Here is a 21,376-nt window from a genome sequence, read left to right as displayed (position 1 = left end):
TCAGATCCTTCAGAGCAGGTAAACTCACAAGAAATAATAATCACAACATAGTCAGAATTTATACAACATCTTCACCTGTTCTTATTCAAATGATGGTAAGTTTTAGAACCTTAGAATTAGACTATTAAGGTTATTTGTAAGGTCAAAAAATTTAACCTACTGTGGTTTTTCTTCAGAAATCTATTAAACCAACAGGTTATGAAATGTAGAAAATGTTAAATCTGACAATACAGACTATACATGATCATGATGTTACAATCCTTCATGATTTTGTCTGTCAGTATAAAACATTATAATACTATATACTGAATATATTCTCCAAGAAGTTAATAAGCATTTTTTCCTCATGGGGAAGCTGAACTAAATCTTTAATTATTATTAGTCCCCTGTTGGTGAAAGTGTTCTTGTCTGTCTGTCTGTCTGTCTGTCCGGAATTCGTTTCACTGTAACTAAAAATAGATTGTTTCACAAATTTTAGTTTCTGAATGATAACTTGAGAACACATGAACGGAATTTGTTCAAACTCCATACAATGGTAACATAGGAGAAAACAGCTTTGGATTGAATTTGGGGTCAAAAGGTCACTGATACTAAAAATAGTTTGTTTCACAAATTGTCGTTTCCGAATGTTAACTTGAGACAAGATTAGTTCAAACTTCATACAATGATAGCAAAACTAAGCAATAATAACTTGCCATAGATTAGAAAAATGTAATTGACGGCAGGGGACGTGTGTTGCTAGCAACACTTACTATAATCTTGTTGTAATTTTAAATTTTAATGAAATATCTGCCACAGGATCAGACATCACTGCGGACGTGAACTCTGATGCGTACTCCCCTACGAAATGTTTAGCGGGTGCTCAGTTACAGTACCCAGAGTTTGGTTATGATCCAGACTACAGAGTGCCGGTAAGATTTTCTTGTCTTATTGTTTTTATGTTGGTTGTACATTTTTCTGTAGTTTTATTGTAAGTAAATAGTTACCTATGACAGTTCTTTTTTTCACAGAAAGAAAAAGAAATGAAATTTTGAGTTTATAAAGTGTAGAAATTTATTGTCCTTTGATCAGAGTATTATCTAAATTTTTAATGAACCATTTTGAAATACTTGTTTAATAATTTAACTAAAGCTTTTGAACACTCATTCTGACATCAAGTCAAATAATTTAACTAAAGCTTTTGAACACTCATTCTGACATCAAGTCAAATTCTTATTTCATATTTCTTGTATTAAACAGCTAGTCACTTGGCCTACCAATATCGGACTGAGTGAACTATTGGTACGGTCTATTTGCCAGTCCAGTCTAGACCTTTCTGTTGCTGCCACCACATGTAAAAATGTACCAGGTGTAGAGTCCGCCGCCAGCCTGCAGAACTGTGTCACAGATATAGGGGTATGTGTTACTAACTGTGTCACACATATAGGGGTATGTGTTACTGTGTCACAGATATAGGGGTATGTGTTACTGTGTCACAGATATAGGGGTATGTGTTACTAACTGTGTCACAGATATAGGGGTATGTGTTACTGTGTCACAGATATAGGGGTATGTGTTACTGTGTCACAGATATAGGGGTATGTGTTACTGACTGTGTCACAGATATAGGGGTATGTGTTACTGTGTCACAGATATAGGGGTATGTGTTATGACTGTGTCACAGATATAGGGGTATGTGTTACTGACTGTGTCACAGATATAGGGGTATGTGTTACTGTGTCACAGATATTGGGGTATGTGTTACTACTGTGTCACAGATATAGGGGTATGTGTTACTGTGTCACAGATATAGGGGTATGTGTTACACTGTGTCACAGATATAGGGGTATGTGTTACTACTGTGTCACAGATATAGGGGTATGTGTTACTGTGTGTCACAGATATAGGGGTATGTGTTACTTACTGTGTCACAGATATAGGGGTATGTGTTACTGTGTCACAGATATAGGGGTATGTGTTACTGTGTCACAGATATAGGGGTATGTGTTACTGTGTCACAGATATAGGGGTATGTGTTACTGTGTCACAGATATAGGGGTATGTGTTACTGTGTCACAGATATAGGGGTATGTGTTACTAAACTGTGTCACAGATATAGGGGTATGTGTTACTTAACTGTGTCACAGATATAGGGGTATGTGTTACTGTGTGTCACAGATATAGGGGTATGTGTTACTGTGTGTCACAGATATAGGGGTATGTGTTACTGGGTGTCACAGATATAGGGGTATGTGTTACTGTGTCACAGATATAGGGGTATGTGTTACTGTGTCACAGATATAGGGGTATGTGTTACTGTGTCACAGATATAGGGGTATGTGTTACTACTGTGTCACAGATATAGGGGTATGTGTTACTGACTGTGTCACAGATATAGGGGTATGTGTTACTGACTGTGTCACAGATATAGGGGTATGTGTTACTGTGTCACAGATATAGGGGTATGTGTTACTGTGTCACAGATATAGGGGTATGTGTTACTGACTGTGTCACAGATATAGGGGTATGTGTTACTAACTGTGTCACAGATATAGGGGTATGTGTTACTAACTGTGTCACAGATATAGGGGTATGTGTTACTGTGTCACAGATATAGGGGTATGTGTTACTGTGTCACAGATATAGGGGTATGTGTTACTGTGTCACAGATTATAGGGGTATGTGTTACTGTGTGTCACAGATATAGGGGTATGTGTTACTGTGTCACAGATATAGGGGTATGTGTTACTTACTGTGTCACAGATATAGGGGTATGTGTTACTTACTGTGTCACAGATATAGGGGTATGTGTTTACTGTGTCACAGATATAGGGGTATGTGTTACTGTGTCACAGATATAGGGGTATGTGTTACTGTGTCACAGATATAGGGGTATGTGTTACTGTGTCACAGATATAGGGGTATGTGTTACTGTGTCACAGATATAGGGGTATGTGTTACTGTGTGTCACAGATATAGGGGTATGTGTTACTGTGTCACAGATATAGGGGTATGTGTTACTGTGTCTGTGTCACAGATATAGGGGTATGTGTTACTGTGTGTCACAGATATAGGGGTATGTGTTACTGTGTGTCACAGATATAGGGGTATGTGTGTAAGATATACAGTCTACAGATATAGGGGTATGTGTTACTGTGTCACAGATATAGGGGTATGTGTTACTGTGTGTCATGTATGTGTTACTGTGTCACAGATATAGGGGTATGTGTTACTACTGTGTCACAGATATAGGGGTATGTGTTACTGTGTCACAGATATAGGGGTATGTGTTACTGTGTCACAGATATAGGGGTATGTGTTACTTACTGTGTCACAGATATAGGGGTATGTGTTACTGTGTCACAGATATAGGGGTATGTGTTACTGTCACAGATTAGGGGTATGTGTTACTGTACTGTTCACAGATATAGGGGTATGTGTTACTGTGTCACTTAGTATGTCACTGATATAGGGGTATGTGTTACTTACTGTGTCACAGATATAGGGGGTATGTGTTACTGTGTGTCACAGATATAGGGGTATGTGTTACTGTGTCACAGATATAGGGGTATGTGTTACTGACTGTGTCACAGATATAGGGGTATGTGTTACTGACTGTGTCACAGATATAGGGGTATGTGTTACTGTGTCACAGATATAGGGGTATGTGTTACTGTGTCACAGATATAGGGGTATGTGTTACTGTGTCACAGATATAGGGGTATGTGTTACTGACTGTGTCACAGATATAGGGGTATGTGTTACTGACTGTGTCACAGATATAGGGGTATGTGTTACTGACTGTGTCACAGATATAGGGGTATGTGTTACTGACTGTGTCACAGATATAGGGGTATGTGTTACTGTGTGTCACAGATATAGGGGTATGTGTTACTTACTGTGTCACAGATATAGGGGTATGTGTTACTGTGTCACAGATATAGGGGTATGTGTTACTGTGTCACAGATATAGGGGTATGTGTTACTAACTGTGTCACAGATATAGGGGTATGTGTTACTGTGTCACAGATATAGGGGTATGTGTTACTGACTGTGTCACAGATATAGGGGTATGTGTTACTTACTGTGTCACAGATATAGGGGTATGTGTTACTGTGTCACAGATATAGGGGTATGTGTTATTGTGTCTCAGATATAGGGGTATGTGTTACTGACTGTGTCACAGATATAGGGGTATGTGTTACTGTGTCACAGATATAGGGGTATGTGTTACTGACTGTGTCACAGATATAGGGGTATGTGTTACTAACTGTGTCACAGATATAGGGGTATGTGTTACTTACTGTGTCACAGATATAGGGGTATGTGTTACTGTGTCACAGATATAGGGGTATGTGTTACTGACTGTGTCACAGATATAGGGGTATGTGTTACTTACTGTGTCACAGATATAGGGGTATGTGTTACTGTGTCACAGATATAGGGGTATGTGTTACTGACTGTGTCACAGATATAGGGGTATGTGTTACTGTGTCACAGATATAGGGGTATGTGTTACTGTGTCACAGATATAGGGGTATGTGTTACTGTGTCACAGATATAGGGGTATGTGTTACTGTGTCACAGATATAGGGGTATGTGTTACTGACTGTGTCACAGATATAGGGGTATGTGTTACTTACTGTGTCACAGATATAGGGGTATGTGTTACTGTGTCACAGATATAGGGGTATGTGTTACTGTGTCACAGATATAGGGGTATGTGTTACTGACTGTGTCACAGATATAGGGGTATGTGTTACTTACTGTGTCACAGATATAGGGGTATGTGTTACTTACTGTGTCACAGATATAGGGGTATGTGTTACTAACTGTGTCACAGATATAGGGGTATGTGTTACTGTGTCACAGATATAGGGGTATGTGTTACTAACTGTGTCACAGATATAGGGGTATGTGTTACTGTGTCACAGATATAGGGGTATGTGTTACTGTGTCACAGATATAGGGGTATGTGTTACTGTGTCACAGATATAGGGGTATGTGTTACTGTGTCACAGATATAGGGGTATGTGTTACTGACTGTGTCACAGATATAGGGGTATGTGTTACTGTGTCACAGATATAGGGGTATGTGTTACTGTGTCACAGATATAGGGGTATGTGTTACTGTGTCACAGATATAGGGGTATGTGTTACTGTGTCACAGATATAGGGGTATGTGTTACTGTGTCACAGATATAGGGGTATGTGTTACTGTGTCACAGATATAGGGGTATGTGTTACTGACTGTGTCACAGATATAGGGGTATGTGTTACTAACTGTGTCACAGATATAGGGGTATGTGTTACTGACTGTGTCACAGATATAGGGGTATGTGTTACTAACTGTGTCACAGATATAGGGGTATGTGTTACTGTGTCACAGATATAGGGGTATGTGTTACTAACTGTGTCACAGATATAGGGGTATGTGTTACTGTGTCACAGATATAGGGGTATGTGTTACTGTGTCACAGATATAGGGGTATGTGTTACTAACTGTGTCACAGATATAGGGGTATGTGTTACTGTGTCACAGATATAGGGGTATGTGTTACTGTGTCACGATATAGGGGTATGTGTTACTGTGTCACAGATATTTATACGAATAGGGGTATGTGTTACTGTGTCACAGATATAGGTATGTGTTACTGTGTCACAGATATAGGGGTATGTGTTACTGATTGAAATCATGATGTAGAGGGCAAGTAGAATCATAAGATTTGGATTCTATAGTTATACTTACACCGATATGTGTAATACTGCATTATGGTTAATAACTCTATCGGCTATATGGCACTACCAAATTTCAGAAAATTTACGATTATTTATAAATTATTCTAATTCACATGCAGGGGTGAATTTATATCTTACAGTTATTTCAAGTTTACTGAAAAAATTTCAGCTGAATACCTAAGTATGTAATGTATGTATGTAATTGTAATGTTTATAGAGCACTAACGATATACGCTGAATACCTAAGCATGTAATGTATGTACGTAATTGTAATGTTTATAGAGCACTAACGATATACGCTGGAGTATCACACTGGTGGAGGATATGAAAGAACAGTGTGAGATTCAGGCTCTGACAAACACCAACCTTTGGGAGCCAAGAGTGAACACATCGTATGTCGGCCCTCCTCTCTCCATCCTCGACATCATCTGTCTACACGAATGTGGCGGTGCAGGCAGCTGTATCAGAGGTCAGAGCTCTACCTGATGTTATGCACATTCAATAGACAATATAATAGGAACATTCAAATTAACAATATTGTAATGGCCAAAACAATTTCCATGAATGATATAATTTCTGTCATTTGAATATAATTTGATTTTGAATAATAATAAAAAGTTGTTATCAATCAAATACTGTCCTAAATGTGATTGATGATTACTAAAATGGTCAGGGTTTGCTTTTGACAGGGAACTGTGTATGTGATGAAGGCTATGCTGGACTGGACTGCTTTACCAAGCTTACAGAGGCCCCAAACATATTTTCTCTGAGCTTTAATGGTCTTTGTGACCTCCGCAGCGCTCTTTGTACCTCTGTGTCTGTATACAGTAACAACACACTGAACCTTGAGACACTGACTTGTAATCTCCGGAGAATTGAGGTGAGAACAAATTATTATGTCAATAATTGTTACCTAAATCTCAGCAGTATCTGTTTTTCCTAGTCTATTGTCCTAGTCTGATTTCAATGCATCAAAACTAAGACATTATGCTGTCTATACTTTGGACCAGGTGAGTTTATGCCATGTTGCAGCGTCCTAAACTTCATAAAGTCATAATTTAGGTTCTCAACAGATTTCAACCAAATTTAGTCTGAAACATCCTTGGGAGAAGAGATACAGAGTTTGTATATATATATGTGGGCGAGACTGTAAAGCCTATTAAAGGAAAAAGAGGCAGTTCAATAGTTTTCCACCACATTTGGTAAGAAATATTCTTGAGGGAAGCAAATTTTTTATAAATGATGACTCTGATCCCCTGGTGGCAGGAAGAATGGAGTCCAATAGGGGAAAGTTTAGACGTCTACACCTCATAAGGTTTTGATTTAAAGCCAGGTTTTAATGAAACTGTATAGAGAGACTGAAGACTGTTTTTATTTTTTTTTTAATTTTTGTTTTGTACAGGTGAATGAGACTTCTTTTACAATTATCAACGAAACTGAAACTGTCCCTGCGGTGTTTGTTTCATTCAACGAGTTGACGTGTTCATTGCCGTCGGTGGGGAGCTATGAAATCAGCATCAGTAATAACGGCAGCCAGGCGCTGAGTAACGCGGCCTATTTTATTGTGTATAACTCTCTCTGTTTTTCCTGTGACCTCACAACCAAGAGATGTACACCTAAGGTAAGTCACATGATCAGTAACATAGCCTATTTTTAACCCACCATCAGCAGATTCGTCCATGGTCCGTGGTCCGTCCGTAAACAATGCTTGTTACCGCTATTTCTCAGAAATCACTGAAGTGATCTGTCTCAAATTTCATTTGTAGGTTTTCCTAGGGGTCTAGGAGTGTCTTGCTTGGAAAACAATATGGCCACCAGGCAGCCATTTTGGATTTTGATAGTTGAAGATTGTTGTGCCATGTTTTAAACATTTGTGTATTTTATGTACCTGTACCCCTCCCTTTTCCAACAGGTTGCGTTTTAAATATTTGTGTATTTTATGTACCAGTACCCCTTCCTTTTCCAACAGGTTGTGCCATGTTTTAAACATTTGTGTATTTTATATACCTGTACCCCTTCTTTTTCCAACAGGTTGTGCCATGTTTTCAACATTTGTGTATTTTTCCCCACAGAATACTTCCTGTTTGATAGATGATGTGTGTTATGAGGCTGGTGAATATAATCCAACAAACAGTAGAGAGTTCTGTGATCCTCTGGTCAACAATTCTCAATGGCAGATGGCTAATGGTGAGTGGGAAAGGAATTATGGTCATATGTAGAATTCTAATGATAGTGAAATTGAGAAATGTGTAGATTTTTAAGATGGCTTTTAAATATTTTATTATATTAGAAAAATAAGTACAGAAAAAAAATGATGATGAAGAAATTATGAAACCTGAAAATCAGCTTAATTGTGTAAATTTCATCTGATGTAGATTCCTGTGAAATTCTGGATCTGACCTGGTACCAGTATAGAGGAAGTGACATCATGGGTATAGTCTCGGACAACATCGCCAGTAATGGAGATATTAGCACCTGTGAGGAGGCGTGTCTGACTAACTATGGACCAGATAATATCTGCCAGTCGTTTACCTATAACTCTGTGTCTGATAACTGTACACTTAATCTGAGGGATACCTTGTCATTCGGTGCTGACACGGAGGAGATGGCCGATTCTACACTGTTTGAATGGCAATGTCGGAATGGTACATTATTTTTAATCTGCCTCAACTTATAAAAATTGCTCTTAATACACGGTATATCCGTGTGAACTGATCACAGTTATTTTATTATATGTTAAAGTTATGAGTTATTTGTATACTTTTCAATTACAGTCAGACATTTCTATAAAGAACCTATCATGGCATGAAGTAAAAAAAAAATGTCCATTTTAGCTTTCATGAAATAATCTTTCGAAACAGGTGGTCTTTATACAGAGTTGGTCATCATTGACAGGTTTTACTGTATACACATTAAAACAATTTTATAGAATTCTCAATTAATATTTGTGCTAGTCATTCATGTTTTCTTGTGTTCCAGATCCATGTGGGAAGCGTGGCATTCAGTGGACAAGATTCCCTGGTTACACCGTCAATGGTCATGTAGCCAAGGCCATAGAAGGAGTGACCTTGATCAATGAATGTCAGCGACATTGTCTCACCGAGACAGAGTTCCTGTGTCGTTCCTTCAACATGCAAGATGGCCGATGTACTCTGATGAGTTTGACGAGGTCAGATGTCATATCAGACTTTGTACGCTGGTCAGGATTTATTTACATGGAGTGGAAGTGTGCTACAGGTGCGACAAAACATTAGAAAAACTGTCAAAATTAAATTACAATAGAAACATTGATTGTTCCAGTAACTTGATATTTTATGTTCCAACATGGAATTGGATGGAGTAAAGTGTTACTGATGGCTGTCCTACTCCTTAGTATCCCTTTATCTAAAAAAAGGGCCACCATAACCGAGTGGTTCAGATGTCCTGACAAATTACCACTAGCCCTCCATCTCTGGGTTTTTAGTTTGAATCCTATGTCAGGTACTGACTGCTGTCAGGTATTCCCCACCAACAAACCTGGCCATGTGTAATTTGTTAGCGGAGGTGAAAGTTATTGAACCTGAAAATCAAGATTTTAAACTGCTTTTCAGTAACATAATGTTAAATTTACTGATGTTGACATGTATGTTTTCAGGCCATAATTTCCCCATAGTGAAGAAAAACCCTACTGTGTCGGTCACCATGGTTCCGGGAGAGGATGTCTACAATCAGACATTAAAATGTAGTGTTGATGCTATTGAATCTCCCGCCAGTACCATTGAATATCAGGTCAGATGGCTAATCGATGATGTCATTGTAGCCATGGAGACTTCATCAGATGTGGTCAGGGACATGGCTGCATTTTACCTTGATAGGAATTACCTCAAAAATTTACCATTTGGTACAAAAGTAAGTGGTTTTATCTAGACCTGAGTTAGGTTTAAAATTTACCATTTGGTACAAAAGTAAGTGGTTTTATCTAGACCTGAGTTACGTTTAAAATTTACCATTTGGTACAAAAGTAAGTGGTTTTATCTAGACCTGAGTTACATTTAAAATATTTCATTTGGTACAAAAGTAAGTGGTTTTATCTAGACCTGAGTTACGTTTAAAATATTTCATTTGGTATAAAAGTAAGTGGTTTTATCTAGACCTGAGTTACATTTAAAATATTTCATTTGGTACAAAAGTAAGTGGTTTTATCTAGACCTGAGTTACGTTTAAAATATTTCATTTGGTACAAAAGTAGGTACTTTTATTTGAGTTACCTTTAAAGTTTAAAATTGTTACAAATATAAAGATATTCTTTTATCAAGATACCTAGGTAGGAGTTACCTGTAAGGGGTAATTACCATTTTACCATAAGTAAGGGATTTTACCATTTGATAGATGTTACTGTACCTTGAAAACATTCATTTATTGGTACAAATTTGGAAAACTTGCTTTGGAACCATTGGCTTTCAGTTTTAGTTTAGGGCTAACTTGATGATATACCATTCAGAATAAATATTTAGTATTAAGTCATTGATTCATTAATTTGAGGAGTCTCACATCAAGTAAGGATGTCACAGTGATTCTCTGTTGGAGGCCAATGTACATATGGAAGTAATATTGATATAAGGATTTGTTTAAATGAGAGAAATGTGTGTTATATTACAGCTGTCTTGTGGGGTATCAGCTTGTGTACAAGGCAATTGTAATGAGACGCAGGGAGCATTTAGGCAGAGTGAACCAATTACAATCGCAGTACAGGTAGGTCTAAACCAATCAAAATCTAGTAAATAGATGTTACTTAAATAGTGAAATGTTAGACTATGTCTTAATGCCAGTCAAATTTAAGTCATTGTCTTTATCCTGAAAAACTCCAAGCATTTCATATTCTCTGACTGAAAGATACGGTATTAAATCATAATTTATGCACAAAAATGACAGTCATTGACGTTGAACTTGATTTGCTCTTTACAGGCATAGAACGAATGAAAGACTAAAATTTTGAGCTCTCTTCTTACATTTGTATCCTTGAACCTTTTATTTATTCTATATCTTTGAACTTACTTGTGACACATACTTAATGCTGACATCTAACTTGACTTTTGCAGGTGTTATCAGACTTGACCTTGACAGTAAAGGAAGGTGAAGTAGGAGAGGAGGTGAGAACACGTTTGACCGTTCCTCCATCGTTTCTGTGTGCATTGAGTGTCCCTCCTGTGGACTGCCACGTTTACATCCAGGCATCCATTAACGAGTCTGAGGATGGTATCACCTGTCCCGGCCAGTCCATTATACAACAACTAGTTGTAGGCTCTGGTGACAAGATGGAGGAGCTTTCTTGTGGTGCCATGGTTACCATGAATAACTGGAGGTATGGTGTCCTGACTCATTACATATGTAACTGGATATTAAGTAATATACATCCCAAGAACTTGAAAAACACAACTTACATTAATTTTGCACTTCAAAGAATGTATTTTTGTGAAATGTTCAAATATCAGCAAGTCGTTATTTGTATGGTAACCTTGTAGTTTGTGATAAAATACATTAAGATGACTAGTCCATTGTAAACAATATGTTCTGAAAAGGGAGATAATTTGTCTAATAATTATTCTTGGACCATTTCAAGAGCGATGCAGAGAATCATGGTGGGAGCCAAAGTTGATGGAATCTATGATGGCGACCACACACGTAGAGTACATATCTCTGGGCAGGTGTTGGAGAGAGGTCAGATGATGGACGCTGTTGAGTTTGAGACGTTACAAGTGACCGCTATTGATATGGATCGTCCAGGACTATGTTCTGTTAAAAGTCCTCACATTACGACTTTTGATGGAAGGTGAGAGTTTAACTATAGCAAATAACTTGTCCTTCAGTCAGGGCACTTTGGATTGATTTAGAGTCCATATTCAGACATCGCGAAAGTTGAAAAAAATGGCTGGACATTCGGACCTGTAAGGACTGTGAGTAAGCCAGACCGAACAATAATGTGAATTTTGAAAGTAAACATAACTTCCTGCTATTAGTATCCAGGCAGCTGCTTTCATGATTATCTTATGCAGTTTAAATTCTACATTACTGTTAGGTTAAAAAAATGATTTTGTTAAGTCAAATGATGACTTTTTACCGTCTTCCGGTTCTCAATAATTGCTGGACAGTAGGTCCAGACTGCATTTTAAAATAGGTGGTCCAAGTCAAAATTTGCCGGACATGTCCATCGACCAACGAATTTCGCGATGTCTGCATATTATTTTTGATTGACTTTCACTATGACCTTGTGATACTTTTCAAGGTTAAATGTAATGAATACTGATTTCTCTGTTACAGTTGTATATTGACTATGATGTTGTGAAATGTATCTATTTTGTTCTTTAAAACAAAAGAAAATATTGTTGTCGATACATTATTTGATTTTAGCTACTACACCAACTTTTATGAGGGGGAGTTTGTTTTGTACCAGCACCGAGATCTGCCATATGCTGTGAGTACCAGTTTTAATATTTCAAAATTGCTTCCTTACTGTGACATAATCACTTAAAACTTACAATGCAAGTTAGAAAATATACATTTGAGATTAAAAAAACCAACTTTTTTCAAAATTTGTTTCTGAGACAACCCCTTCTGTTTCTAAGAATTGGCAGTCGCCATTTTGTTTTAATTCTGCTTGGATACAACACGCGTACCAACTCCTATATAAAGAGCGTGAACCACACAAATGCTCGCTGTTCAAGGTGTAACAACTAACACCTGACCGGCTCTAGATCTACTGTACTATATACACAAAACGTATTTACCTATAACTTGAGGCCGTGCTATAAGAATAAAATGGTTAGTACGTTCAATGTTTTCTCAAATAAAGTTTCTAAGAATCATATATAGATTTATACAGTTGAATAAAAAAAGTTTCCTTTTGCATGTTTTACCAATGAATGTACTAAAATTTCCCAGGTAAATGTGCTGTACAGACGATGTAGTGACCAGTTGACCTGTAACTGTGCTGTGGCCATCAAACTGATGGACGATGTCTTCGTAATGGACCGATGTGGAGCAAGGAGAAACCATGCCACCAAGTGGCCTTTCATGATGCATTACTATGTTACTGGGGAACTTACACCTGGCTTCCGACTACAGCAGTTGTATGGAGGCATCATGTACGAGGTAAATTCCCCTGTCATTCCAGGCATCATGTATGAGGTAAATTCCCTCCCCCATCCCAGGCATCATGTATGAGGTAAATTCCCTCTATCATCCCAGGCATCATGTACGAGGTAAATTCCCTCCCCCATCCCAGGCATCATGTACGAGGTAAATTCCCCTGACATCCAAGGCATCAGGTACGAGGTAAATTCCCTCCCCCATCCCAGACATTATGTATGAGGTAAATTCTCTCCCCCATCCAAGTCATCATGTATCAGGTAAATTCCCTCCACCATCCCAGGCATCATGTATGAGGTAAATTCTCTCCCCCATCCAAGTCATCATGTATGAGGTAAAGTCCCTCCCCATCCCAGTCATCATGTATGAGGTAAATTCTCTCCCCCATCCAAGTCATCATGTATGAGGTAAATTCCCTCCATCATCCCAGGCATCATGTATGAGGTAAATTCCTCTATCATCCCAGGCATCATGTATGAGGTAAATTCCTCTATCATCCCAGGCATCATGTATGAGGTAAATTCCCTCCCCCATTCCAGGCATCATGTACGAGGTAAATTCCCCTGACATCCAAGGCATCAGGTACGAGGTAAATTCCCCTGTCATTCCAGGCATCATGTATGAGGTAAATTCCCTCTATCATCCCAGGCATCATGTATGAGGTAAATTCACCTGTCATCCCAGGCATCATGTATGAGGTAAATTCCCTCCCTCATCCCAGGCATCATGTATGAGGTAAATTCCCTCCCCCATCCCAGGCATCATGTATGAGGTAAATTCCCTCCCTCATCCCAGGCATCATGTATGAGGTAAATTCCCTCTATCATCCCAGGCATCATGTATGAGGTAAATTCACCTGTCATCCCAAGCATCATGTATGAGGTAAGTTCCCTCCACCATTCCAGGCATCATGTATGAGGTAAATTCCCTCTATCATCCCAGGCATCAGGTACGAGGTAAATTTCCCTCCCCCATCCCAGGCATTATGTATTAGGTAAATTCTCTCCCCCATCCAAGTCATCATGTATGAGGTAAATTCCCTCCCCATCCCAGTCATCATGTATGAGGTAAATTCCCTTACCCATCCCAGGCATTATATATAAGATAAATTCCCTCCGCCATTCCAGGCATCAGGTACAAGGTAAATTCCCTCTATCATCCCAGTCATCATGTATGAGGTAAATTCCCTCTATCATCCCAGTCATCATGTATTAGGTAAATTCCCTTCATTACCCATCCCAGGCAAATATATTCATATGTAGATAAACCATTCCCGACGCCATTCCAGGCATCAGGTACAAGGTAAATTCCCTCCCCATCCCAGTCATCATGTATGAGGTAAATTCCCTTACCCATCCCAGGCATTATATATAAGATAAATTCCCTCCGCCATTCCAGGCATCAGGTACAAGGTAAATTCCCTCCCCATCCCAGTCATCATGTATGAGGTAAATTCCCTTACCCATCCCAGGCATTATATATAAGATAAATTCCCTCCGCCATTCCAGGCATCAGGTACGAGGTAAATTCCCTCCCCCATCCCAGGCATTATATATAAGATAAATTCCCTTCCCCATTCCAGGCATCAGGTACATTCCCTCCCCATCCCAGCAAATTTCCTCCCCCATCCCAGTCATCATGTATGAGGTAAATTCTCTCCCCCATCCAAGTCATCATGTATGAGGTAAATTCCCTCCATCATCCCAGGCATCATGTATGAGGTAAATTCCTCTATCATCCCAGGCATCATGTATGAGGTAAATTCCTCTATCATCCCAGGCATCATGTATGAGGTAAATTCCCTCCCCCATTCCAGGCATCATGTACGAGGTAAATTCCCCTGACATCCAAGGCATCAGGTACGAGGTAAATTCCCCTGTCATTCCAGGCATCATGTATGAGGTAAATTTCCTCTATCATCCCAGGCATCATGTATGAGGTAAATTCACCTGTCATCCCAGGCATCATGTATGAGGTAAATTCCCTCCCTCATCCCAGGCATCATGTATGAGGTAAATTCCCTCCCCCATCCCAGGCATCATGTATGAGGTAAATTCCCTCCCTCATCCCAGGCATCATGTATGAGGTAAATTCCCTCTATCATCCCAGGCATCATGTATGAGGTAAATTCACCTGCCATCCCAAGCATCATGTATGAGGTAAATTCCCTCCACCATTCCAGGCATCATGTATGAGGTAAATTCCCTCTATCATCCCAGGCATCAGGTACGAGGTAAATTCCCTCCCCCATCCCAGGCATTATGTATGAGGTAAATTCTCTCCCCCATCCAAGTCATCATGTATGAGGTAAATTCCCTCCCCATCCCAGTCATCATGTATGAGGTAAATTCCCTTACCCATCCCAGGCATTATATATAAGATAAATTCCCTCCGCCATTCCAGGCATCAGGTACAAGGTAAATTCCCTCTATCATCCCAGTCATCATGTATGAGGTAAATTCCCTCTATCATCCCAGTCATCATGTATTAGGTAAATTCCCCTGTCATTCCAGGCATCATGTATGAGGTAAATTCCCTCTATCATCCCAGTCATCATGTATGAGGTAAATTCCCTTACCCCATCCCAGGCATTATATATAAGATAAATTCCCTCCACCATTCCAGGCATCAGGTACAAGGTAAATTCCCTCCCCATCCCAGTCATCATGTATGAGGTAAATTCCCTTACCCATCCCAGGCATTATATATAAGATAAATTCCCTCCGCCATTCCAGGCATCAGGTACGAGGTAAATTCCCTCCCCCATCCCAGGCATTATATATAAGATAAATTCCCTCCGCCATTCCAGGCATCAGGTACAAGGTAAATTCCCTCCCCCATCCCAGGCATTATATATAAGATAAATTCCCTCCGCCATTCCAGGCATCAGGTACAAGGTAAATTCCCTCCCCATCCCAGTCATCATGTACGAGGTAAATTCCCTTACCCATCCCAGGCATTATATATAAGATAAATTCCCTCCCCCATCCCAGGCATTATATATAAGATAAATTCCCTTCCCCATTCCAGGCATCAGGTACAAGGTAAATTCCCTCCCCCATCCCAGGCATCATGTATGAGGTAAATTCCCTCCCCCATCCCAGGCATCAGGTACGAGGTAAATTCCCTCCCCCATCCCAGGCATCATGTATGATGTAAATTCCCTCCGCCATCCCAGGCATCAGGTACGAGGTAAATTCCCTCTATCATCCCAGGCATCATGTATGAGGTAAATTCCTCTATCATCCCAGGCATCAGGTACGAGGTAAATTCCCTCCCCATTCCAGGCATCATGTATGAGGTAAATTCCCTCCCCCATCCCAGGCATCATGTATGAGGTAAATTCCCTCTATCATCCCAGGCATCATGTAGCAGGTAAATTCCCTCTCATCCCAAGGCATCAGGTACGAGGTAAATTCCCTCCCCATCCCAGGCATCATGTATGAGGTAAATTCCCCTGACATCCAAGGCATCAGGTACGAGGTAAATTCCCCTATCATTCCAGGCATCATGTATGAGGTAAATTCCCTACTCCCCCATCCCAGGCATCATGTATGAGGTAAAATTCCCCTGACATCCAAGCCATCAGGTACGAGGTAAATTCCCTCCCCCATCCCAGGCATTATGTATGAGGTAAATTCTCTCCCCCATCCAAGTCATCATGTATGAGGTAAATTCCCTCCCCATCCAGTCATCATGTATGAGGTAAATTCCCTTACCCATCCCAGGCATCATATATAAGATAAATTCCCTCCGCCATTCCAGGCATCAGGTACAAGGTAAATTCCCCTCTATCATCCCAGGCATCATGTATGAGGTAAATTCCCTCCATCATCCCAGGCATCATGTATGAGGTAAATTCCCCTGTCATTCCCAGGCATCATGTATGAGGTAAATTCCCTCTATCATCCCAGTTCATCATGTACGAGGTAAATTCCCCTCCCCCATCCCAGGCATTATATATAAGATAAATTCCCTCCGCCATTCCAGGCATCAGGTACAAGGTAAATTCCCTTCCCCATCCAGTCATCATGTATGAGGTAAATTCCCTTACCCATCCCAGGCATTATATATAAGGTAAATTCCCTCCGCCATTCCAGGCATCAGGTACAAGGTAAATTCCCTCCCCATCCCAGTCATCATGTACGAGGTAAATTCCCTTACTCATCCCAGGCATCATGTATGAGGTAAATTCCCTCCCCCATCCCAGGCATCATGTATGAGGTAAATTCCCTCCCTCATCCCAGGCATCATGTATGAGGTAAATTCCCTCTATCATCCCAGGCATCATGTATGAGGTAAATTCACCTGCCATCCCAAGCATCATGTATGAGGTAAATTCCCTCCACCATTCCAGGCATCATGTATGAGGTAAATTCCCTCTATCATCCCAGGCATCAGGTACGAGGTAAATTCCCTCCCCCATCCCAGGCATTATGTATGAGGTAAATTCTCTCCCCCATCCAAGTCATCATGTATGAGGTAAATTCCCTCCCCATCCCAGTCATCATGTATGAGGTAAATTCCCTTACCCATCCCAGGCATTATATATAAGATAAATTCCCTCCGCCATTCCAGGCATCAGGTACAAGGTAAATTCCCTCTATCATCCCAGTCATCATGTATGAGGTAAATTCCCTCTATCATCCCAGTCATCATGTACCCATCCCAGGCATTATATATAAGATAAATTCCCTCCGCCATTCCAGGCATCAGGTACAAGGTAAATTCCCTCCCCATCCCAGTCATCATGTATGAGGTAAATTCCCTTACCCATCCCAGGCATTATATATAAGATAAATTCCCTCCGCCATTCCAGGCATCAGGTACAAGGTAAATTCCCTCCCCATCCCAGTCATCATGTATGAGGTAAATTCCCTTACCCATCCCAGGCATTATATATAAGATAAATTCCCTCCGCCATTCCAGGCATCAGGTACAAGGTAAATTCCCTCCCCCATCCCAGGCATTATATATAAGATAAATTCCCTCCGCCATTCCAGGCATCAGGTACAAGGTAAATTCCCTCCCCCATCCCAGGCATTATATATAAGATAAATTCCCTTCCGCCATTCCAGGCATCAGGTACAAGGTAAATTCCCTCCCCCATCCCAGTCATCATGTATGAGGTAAATTCCCTCCCCCATCCCAGTCATCATGTATGAGGTAAATTCTCTCCCCCATCCAAGTCATCATGTATGAGATAAATTCCCTTCCCCATTCCAGGCATCAGGTACAAGGTAAATTCCCTCCCCCATCACAGGCATCATGTATGAGGTAAATTCCCTCCCCATCCCAGGCATCAGGTACGAGGTAAATTCCCTCCCCCATCCCCAGGCATCATGTATGATGTAAATTCCCTCCGCCATCCCAGGCATCAGGTACGAGGTAAATTCCCTCTATCATCCCAGGCATCATGTATGAGGTAAATTCCTCTATCATCCCAGGCATCATGTATGAGGTAAATTCCCTCCCCCATCCCAGGCATCATGTATGAGGTAAATTCCCTCCCCCATCCCAGGCATCATGTATGAGGTAAATTCCCTCTATCATCCCAGGCATCATGTAGGAGGTAAATTCCCCTGACATCCAAGGCATCAGGTACGAGGTAAATTCCCCTGTCATTCCAGGCATCATGTATGAGGTAAATTCCCTCTATCATCCCAGGCATCATGTATGAGGTAAATTCACCTGCCATCCCAAGCATCATGTATGAGGTAAATTCCCTCCACCATCCCAGGCATCATGTATGAGGTAAATTCCCCTGACATCCAAGGCATCAGGTACGAGGTAAATTCCCTCCCCCATCCCAGGCATTATGTATGAGGTAAATTCTCTCCCCCATCCAAGTCATCATGTATGAGGTAAATTCCCTCCCCATCCCAGTCATCATGTATGAGGTAAATTCCCTTACCCATCCCAGGCATTATATATAAGATAAATTCCCTCCGCCATTCCAGGCATCAGGTACAAGGTAAATTCCCTCTATCATCCCAGGCATCATGTATGAGGTAAATTCCCTCTATCATCCCAGTCATCATGTATTAGGTAAATTCCCCTGTCATTCCAGGCATCATGTATGAGGTAAATTCCCTCTATCATCCCAGTCATCATGTATGAGGTAAATTCCCTTACCCATCCCAGGCATTATATATAAGATAAATTCCCTCCGCCATTCCAGGCATCAGGTACAAGGTAAATTCCCTCCCCATCCCAGTCATCATGTATGAGGTAAATTCCCTTACCCATCCCAGGCATTATATATAAGATAAATTCCCTCTGCCATTCCAGGCATCAGGTACAAGGTAAATTCCCTCCCCATCCCAGTCATCATGTATGAGGTAAATTCCCTTACCATCCCAGAGGTAAATTCCCTTACTCATCCCAGGCATCAGGTATAAGGTAAATTCCCTCCCCCATTCCAGGCATCAGGTACAAGGTAAATTCCCTCCCCATCCCAGTCATCATGTACGAGGTAAATTCCCTTACCCATCCCAGGCATTATATATAAGATAAATTCCCTCCCCCATTCCAGGCATCAGGTACAAGGTAAATTCCCTCCCCATCCCAGGCATCATGTATGAGGTAAATTCCCTTACCCATCCCAGGCATTATATATAAGATAAATTCCCTCCCCCATCCCAGGCATTATATATAAGATAAATTCCCTTCCCCATTCCAGGCATCATGTACAAGGTAAATTCCCTCCCCCATCCCAGGCATCATGTATGAGGTAAATTCCCTCCCCCATCCCAGGCATCAGGTACGAGGTAAATTCCCTCCCCCATCCCAGGCATCATGTATGATGTAAATTCCCTCCGCCATCCCAGGCATCAGGTACGAGGTAAATTCCCTCTATCATCCCAGGCATCATGTATGAGGTAAATTCCTCTATCATCCCAGGCATCAGGTACGAGGTAAATTCCCTCCCCCATCCCAGGCATCATGTATGAGGTAAATTCCCTCCCCCATCCCAGGCATCATGTATGAGGTAAATTCCCTCTATCATCCCAGGCATCATGTAGGAGGTAAATTCCCCTGACATCCAAGGCATCAGGTACGAGGTAAATTCCCCTGTCATTCCAGGCATCATGTATGAGGTAAATTCCCCTGACATCCAAGGCATCAGGTACGAGGTAAATTCCCCTGTCATTCCAGGCATCATGTATGAGGTAAATTCCCTACACCATCCCAGGCATCATGTATGAGGTAAATTCCCCTGACATCCAAGCCATCAGGTACGAGGTAAATTCCCTCCCCCATCCCAGGCATTATGTATGAGGTAAATTCTCTCCCCCATCCAAGTCATCATGTATGAGGTAAATTCCCTCCCCATTCCAGTCATCATGTATGAGGTAAATTCCCTTACCCATCCCAGGCATTATATATAAGATAAATTCCCTCCGCCATTCCAGGCATCAGGTAACAAGGTAAATTCCCTCTATCATCCCAGGCATCATGTATGAGGTAAATTCCCTCTATCATCCCAGTCATCATGTATTAGGTAAATTCCCCTGTCATTCCAGGCATCATGTATGAGGTAAATTCCCTCTATCATCCCAGTCATCATGTATGAGGTAAATTCCCTCTATCATCCCAGGCATTATATATAAGATAAATTCCCTCCGCCATTCCAGGCATCAGGTACAAGGTAAATTCCCTCCCCATCCCAGTCATCATGTATGAGGTAAATTCCCTTACCCATCCCAGGCATTATATATAAGATAAATTCCCTCCGCCATTCCAGGCATCAGGTACAAGGTAAATTCCCTCCCCATCCCAGTCATCATGTACGAGGTAAATTCCCTTACCCATCCCAGGCATTATATATAAGATAAATTCCCTCCCCCATTCCAGGCATCAGGTACAAGGTAAATTCCCTCCCCATCCCAGTCATCATGTACGAGGTAAATTCCCTTACCCATCCCAAGCATTATATATAAGATAAATTCCCTCCACCATCCCAGGCATTATATATAAGATAAATTCCCTCCCCCATTCCAGGCATCATGTAGGAGGTAAATTCCCTCCCCCATCCCAGGCATCATGTATGAGGTAAATTCCCTCCCCCATCCCAAGCATCATGTATGAGGTAAATTCCCTCCATCATCCCAGGCATCATGTATGAGGTAAATTCCTCTATCATCCCAGGCATCATGTATGAGGTAAATTCCCTCCCCCATTCCAGGCATCATGTACGAGGTAAATTCCCCTGACATCCAAGGCATCAGGTACGAGGTAAATTCCCTCCATCATCCCAGGCATCATGTATGAGGTAAATTCCTCTATCATCCCAGGCATCAGGTACAAGGTTATTTCCCTACACCATCCCAGGCATCATGTATGAGGTAAATTCCTCTATCATTCCAGGCATCATGTATGAGGTAAATTCCCTCTATCATCCCAGGCATCATGTATGAGGTAAATTCCCTCTATCATCCCAGGCATCATGTACGAGGTAAATTCCCCTGACATCCAAGGCATCAGGTACGAGGTAAATTCCCCTGTCATTCCAGGCATCATGTATGAGGTA

General features: G+C 40.9%; 1 protein-coding gene across 1 annotated transcript in view; it reads left to right on the top strand.

Moving 5' to 3' along the window:
• Window positions 1-21,376, top strand: part of LOC138335669 (uncharacterized) — a 188,929-nt gene that overhangs the window by 41,443 nt on the left and 126,110 nt on the right. Inside the window, exons 32-45 of the mRNA XM_069284830.1 lie at window positions 799-911; window positions 1,240-1,395; window positions 6,001-6,187; window positions 6,408-6,598; window positions 7,121-7,339; window positions 7,791-7,905; window positions 8,094-8,363; window positions 8,698-8,955; window positions 9,353-9,606; window positions 10,357-10,449; window positions 10,797-11,059; window positions 11,318-11,527; window positions 12,106-12,169; window positions 12,637-12,846. Coding sequence (XP_069140931.1) covers window positions 799-911; window positions 1,240-1,395; window positions 6,001-6,187; window positions 6,408-6,598; window positions 7,121-7,339; window positions 7,791-7,905; window positions 8,094-8,363; window positions 8,698-8,955; window positions 9,353-9,606; window positions 10,357-10,449; window positions 10,797-11,059; window positions 11,318-11,527; window positions 12,106-12,169; window positions 12,637-12,846 — 2,603 coding nt within the window. The remainder of the gene's footprint in view (window positions 1-798; window positions 912-1,239; window positions 1,396-6,000; window positions 6,188-6,407; window positions 6,599-7,120; window positions 7,340-7,790; window positions 7,906-8,093; window positions 8,364-8,697; window positions 8,956-9,352; window positions 9,607-10,356; window positions 10,450-10,796; window positions 11,060-11,317; window positions 11,528-12,105; window positions 12,170-12,636; window positions 12,847-21,376) is intronic.

The sequence above is a fragment of the Argopecten irradians genome, chromosome 11, assembly GCF_041381155.1.
Source record: "Argopecten irradians isolate NY chromosome 11, Ai_NY, whole genome shotgun sequence".
Taxonomy (NCBI): domain Eukaryota; kingdom Metazoa; phylum Mollusca; class Bivalvia; order Pectinida; family Pectinidae; genus Argopecten; species Argopecten irradians.
This window is presented reverse-complemented; position numbering and strand designations above follow the sequence as displayed.